The 6,000-nt window shown below is 49.4% G+C and overlaps 1 protein-coding gene across 4 annotated transcripts in view; it reads right to left on the bottom strand.

Moving 5' to 3' along the window:
- Nucleotides 1–366: 366 nt before the first annotated feature.
- PDE4B (phosphodiesterase 4B) overlaps nt 367–6,000 on the bottom strand; it is a 196,249-nt gene continuing 190,615 nt past the window's right edge. For all 4 annotated transcript variants that reach the window (XM_074152140.1, XM_074152141.1, XM_074152142.1 and 1 more), the window contains 2 exons: nt 5,668–5,850; nt 367–2,549 (listed from right to left, as the gene is read on the bottom strand). In XM_074152140.1, coding sequence (XP_074008241.1) covers nt 2,184–2,549; nt 5,668–5,850 — 549 coding nt within the window. In that variant the 3' untranslated portion in view covers nt 367–2,183. The remainder of the gene's footprint in view (nt 2,550–5,667; nt 5,851–6,000) is intronic.

Here is a 6,000-nt window from a genome sequence, read left to right as displayed (position 1 = left end):
GGACATGAAAGCATCCCGCCAGCCGGCCCCGGTGCCGCCCCGCGCCGGGCGAAGGCTGCTGCGCTGCGGCCATCGCCTTCCTGTCTGCACCGCCTTCCTGTCGCCGCTGCCACCGCCACCGGCCCCGCTCCCCCACCGGCCGCCGCTCAGGAAGGCCAAGGTCTCACAGCCAGCGATGGGGAGGGCGGCCGCGTCCTCTGGCCGCAGCAAACCCTTCTCTTCCCGTCCCTAAGACGAGGGCCCTGCCTGTCCCAGGGATTGGGTTTGGCTGGGCCGTGTCCCAGCCGAGCGCCGGCCACCTTTTCCCGACCTGCGGTGGGGGGGGGGGTAAAAAAAAGCAGCACGGAGAGCCAGCCGCCGGCAGGGTCATGCTTTTCATTTATTCACTTCATATAAAAATCTCTTAAGAATGCATCTGAACACAATATATAATACTATAACATACATCGTGTGAAACTTTTGGAAACAATAAAATAACCACCTGGAACAATGCGGTGTTCAACAGACATACAAACCCATTGATCATGCACAGCTGTGCTAGGTTTTCCATTAACTAGTTAGTCACGAGTTGGACCAAAAAAGCTTGAAAAGGTATTTTACAAAGTGAGATTGACACCGCTCACGATGCCGGACAAGCTTTGTCAGAAGAAGTTTCACAGCACAATTATTACATCAGTTCACATTGGGTTGGTTGTTGGTTTTTTTTTGTCAAAGAAATTCACATTGGGTTGTTGGGAAATGGGAACGGGACATCGAAAAAGCCGCCCCGTTCGCAGGAGGGGGGGTTCTGGGTTTTGTTTTTTTTCCCCCCGGTTCCGCCCCCCCCCCCCCCCCCCAAATCCCATTCTAGTTTTTCAGCAATTCCAACCGCTCGCCCGCTGCCTGGGGGTCCGGTGTGTCCCCCCCACTCGGCTCACCATGAAGACGAGCCCCCCCACGGGCGGCTGCCACCCGGATGCCCCTCCTGGGTTGCGTCTGTCTCTTCAGCGATGTTCAGGTTCTTGTATTTTATGCAATACAAAAGGTTACAAGAAAAAAAAAAAAAAAAAGAAAAAAAAGGCGGCAACTCTTATTCCGAGTTTTCTACACAATTAACATCGCTGCCGACAGGCAATGTTAATTCATATAAATTAATAACTTACAAAACATTACAGTATATACATTACGTAATAAATACACTGTTATAAACAGTAATGGAGGTGTTAGAGCTCAAGGCAGTGCAGGAGGAGGACGGTGGACCTAAACCTAGGAAAACGTGACCAAATAGGCGAGAGAAACACAAATATCCGAGCGTGCAACTTCCACCGAGCCAAGGAGCTGCCGAGGGGGGACACACACACGCGTGTCACACGCCGCCTTATCACGCTTACTTCTTACTTCCACGTGCCATGGAAACAAACCACCCTCTGTCCTGCGCACGACAGAAATAAAACCCCGTCGAGGCAAAAAAAAAATAAAATAAAAATACTGTTATTCCTAGCAAGCGAACAGAGATGATGCACAAAGTGACTTTAAAGGGGTCACCCCGGGGGTGTCAAGAAGACGATTAAAGGTGCAGTAATGCAAAACAGAGGGTTTCCCTTCCATTTAAGTCTGTAAAAGTGATTAACTGCAATAAAGTGACAGGTATTGCCCATGGAAAAAAAGGAAGACTGCTCTTGTAACAGGAAGAATCAAAAAAGTATCCGTCAATTTCCAAACACTTTGCATCGCTTTTTTATACTAAACTCCGTGTATTTAATTAATAGACTCTTGAAAAGACATGAAAGTGTTTACAAAGAAGGCACACAGGTCTGCAGACAGGTGGTCGGGTGGACAGGTTTTCTATGGAGAGTTATTAATCAGTAGTTTCTATCAGTCTAACTGGTATAAATTCCAAAAACTAACAGTATAAAATCTCTCAGTTGTGTGTCGTTTACTCTTCAGTCACGACCCAAGCCAGCTCCAGGACAACACCACGCTCTCGGCTGACGAGGCTTAAAAACCACAACGTTAAATCACCTGTTAATTTCCTGAGCAATCATTCACTACACAATCTTTAACCCTGACTCCAATCTCAAGTAGCTGGGAGGATCTTTCAGCCGGTGTCGGACACAGGCCTCAGACCCAGGCTGCAGGCGAGTCCGTGAGACTGCTTGCACGCTCCTTAAGTGTGTAAAATCCACTCACACGGCTACGGGGCATTATGTGTCGACGGGAGACGTGTCTTCTGTCACAATTTCTATGTTCGCCTCCCGCTGTGAATCCTCTTCCCCCGGGTCGGCCACGCAGAGCGTCTTTGTATTGCTGAAGTAGGCGATGCTCTCGCCGTCCTTCTCCGGTCCATCCGAATCCTCCTCCTCCAGCGTCAGTTCGAACTGGAACTTCTCCATCAGGCTCTGACAGTCCCTGCCCCGCTCCTCCAGCGGAGGAGAAGGGCTCTGAGGTATCATGCTCTGGTACCAGTTCCTGTTGTCCTCCAAGGTGTCCAGGATGTCCTGGGCATCAGGCTGCACCAGGTCAGCCCACGTCTCCCAGAGCGGATGGACGATGTAGTCAATGAATCCCACCTGAGAAAGACAGGAACGTGCACGCTTAGGGGAAGGGAACGACAAGGAGCAGATAGGTGTCTGAAAAGCTCAAATGCTGTTGATACGTGACTTTTACAAGCAAAATACCCGCCCCAGAGCAAGTCCCCAAACCAGCAGAGTCCAGTTGCAGACATAACCATCCGATACCCGGAGCCACACCTACAACGTTGGACTAGCTTGACATCTCGTCCAAAATCAAACCTTGGTGAAACTTTAACTAAAAGCAGGAGCCATTGGGAAACTCGGCAACGGAGCTGCCAATCCCACCCCTGCTTGCATGTGTGACATTAAACATCCCCCTAGATGTCTCTTAGTGACTAGTGGCTCATCCCCTGCCCTGCAGAAGTCGGGGTTAAGCCACCACTTTGAAGACAGAATGTCCCACTGAGGGATGCCTCTTACCAACTGTTGGTGGAGAGAGGCATTTTGGACAATCATTGCCTCTACCCTAAGCATGGAGAAAGTTTGCTGTCTCTCTGATGGGATTCCTTGGTGACTGTGGACAAGGCTGGTGCATTTATGGCAGCTCTGACGTTACCCCAGGGTACGCATAGAATCACAGGATGGCTTGGGTTGGAAGGGACTTTAAAGATTATCCAGTCCCCTTTGGAAGGTGCTGGTGGGACGCCTCTCTAGAGGTGCCTGTGATAGGTACGTGGTACGGGGGCCTACCACCAGGCACACTGGATTGCCTTGATTTAGAATCACAGAATCATGAAATGGTTTGGGTGGGAAGGGACCTTAAAGACCACCCAGTGCCACCCCCTGCCCTGGGCAGGGACACCTCCCACCAGACCCCCTCCAACCTGGGGGTTGCTCCAAGACCCCTCCAACCTGGCCTTGAAGCCCTCCAGGGATGGGGCAGCCACAGCTTCTCTGGGCAACCTGGGCCAGGCTCTCACCACCCTCACAGCAAAGAACTTCTGCCCCACATCTCATCTCCATCTCCCCTCTTTCAGTGTCAAACCCTTCCCCCTCCTCCTAGGGCTCCCCTCCCTCATCCAGAGTCCCTCCCCAGCTTTCCTGGAGCCCCTTGAGGGACTGGAAGGGGCTCTAAGGTCTCCCTGGAGCCGTCTCATGGCTGGCAGCTGTGAAAACAGTGCTCCCAGGGCAAGCCACCGTCCTAACGCCAAATGTCACTGCTCGTGTGGAGTGAAGTTTGACCTTTAGGTATCTTTTACCACGGGGTGTATTTTGTACCTCTTCTGAACTGTTTTGTGGTGCTGCATCTTTAAGCATTTCAGCGTTTCTCCTCTACTCTGCCAAAGCAGCCACCGTGTTTCTCTGCAGAGCCGGCCCTGGTAGAACTTTCCTTTCCTTTCCTGCCATTTTGGACCTGCAGAAAGCAGGTTGGCTCATCCCAAAAAGTCCTCCTGCCGCACGAAGGCGGACAGACGGCTGGTGCCCGACTCTCCTGGAGTGACGTGCCAGCGGTGGAAAGAGTGAGGGCTGCGGCCGAGTCCGTCAGTCCTTCCGCTGGCCAGCGCGTAAGCTCTGAGCTAAATGGTTTTTCAATTGTCTGACTAAGAGGACGTACGTCCAGGATGGAGAAAACTGAATGGCCATAAAGAGGATTGAAATTCTTCCGTCTTGGCAGAACGTGTCACTTCTCGCTCCGCTGGACAACGTTTCTGTGCAGCAGGAAAATGGCCCTCAGAGGGGCCAGGCTCAGCGTGCAGATGTTTGCTTTGGAAATCACACGCGCCTCCTTCAGACACAACAGGATGTCAATAGAACCATTAACGTTCAATTGTAACGTACTGTTGAGGCAGCTTAAACAAAAAGGTGATGAAAATTTCCTGCAGCACATGTTCCGGAGCACTTTTAAAGTGAAAAAAAAGAATAATAGAAAAAATTCTGTACGGTTCACTGGTGGCTTCGCCGCCACCCAAAAGGCTCAAGCTTTGAAATACTTGCATATTTGTTCCTTGTTTCACCCCAGAAGGGACATGTCACCTCCCTTTCTCCTTTGCCACCAGTTGGGATTTCAATGGTAGCCATTTTGTGCAATTCCTGCTCTTTTTCCATAGCAAAAATGCCATTTTGAAACCTCTGAGAAGTGCATACGTGAAACAAAAAAAATTAATTGGAGCTCACATGCGGAGCACATGGGCATTCTCTGGCCAAGCCTGGCTGAAGGATTCATTTCTTGTTAGGTTAACAAATAAGACAGATTTTTCCAACAAAATCACCATGCGGTTGAGTGAATAATTTTGAAACCACTTGGCTTAGCCCAAGAGGACATTTGGAAATAATTATCATCAATTTTGTTACTTATTCAAGCTGAAAAACCTCGATGATGACTTGCTCGAGTCATTTAAAAACAACAACCAAGACACCATTATATAAAGACTGGAATACGTTTAGGCAAACATAAATTACCGGCTTCATTACAGACCAACCGGGTGAAATTTTACAGCCTGTGCTACACAGGTCAGAACAAAATCTGACCTTGAAACCGTTTAATCCACGAATCAGAATGAGGGATGAGCCAGTTAATCTCAAGAAAACAAGACATACCCAGCTCCTTTTAAGGTTTGTACTGACATAAATAAATATTTCTTTGGCTTCACCCGGCAGCTCCATCAGGCCTCTGACTTAACCGCCCTACACGAGGCTAAATAATGACCAACATCCAGACTTTCCCAGTGTCCTGAGTGGATCTCAGCTGGGAGAAGCTCCTCGCCCTGCAGTGCAATGGGGCCGGCGCTGCTATAAGGGCCTAACACGGGGTCTGACATTAGGAGGTGCTAATTAAGGGGGCGTGACGGCGAAGAGACCTGGCAGAAGGAAGGGGAGATCAGAATTGCGCTTTTCAAGCCTGGGAAACCAACGCACTCTGGAAACTGGGACACAAACAGGGCAAGATGAACACGCATTTGGAAACGAGGAGATGCCAAGGGGTACATAAAGGACTCTGAACAGCCTGGCCAATCTATATGAGCTTCAGGCACAGCTGGATGTCAGGGTCAATCAGAACCAACCCTCTGAACAGCTGGCTGTTTGCCTAATTGTGCTAGAGAAAGCAGATGAATTTTGTCTCCGCTTTAAAAATACGAGCTCAGGCAGTACAAAAATGCAGCTTGCAGCCAATTACCTGTGATTTTTCCACTGACGCTGTGTGTTTGTCGCACATTGGGCTGATTTCCATTCCTCTTTCTCGCTCTTTGTCTCCCTGCTGGAAGAACTCCTCCATGATCCTGTCCGTCCACTGCCGGTACAGCTCCAGAGACTTTGTGGGATTACTCAAGTCCGCACAATGTACCATGTTTCGGAGAACCTGCAATTACATTCATCAGAAAACTCATAAAATCAAATGGAAAAAGAGGACGGTTTCAAGCTGTATCTGCTTGCTTAATTCAGAACATTTAACCACAAGACTCTTCGATTATGCAACAGCCTATAAAAATTATTAACATCGAAACATCTC

The sequence above is a fragment of the Numenius arquata genome, chromosome 8, assembly GCF_964106895.1.
Source record: "Numenius arquata chromosome 8, bNumArq3.hap1.1, whole genome shotgun sequence".
NCBI classification, from domain to species: domain Eukaryota; kingdom Metazoa; phylum Chordata; class Aves; order Charadriiformes; family Scolopacidae; genus Numenius; species Numenius arquata.
Note: the sequence above shows the minus strand (reverse complement) of the source record. Positions and strands in the feature narration are given on the sequence as shown.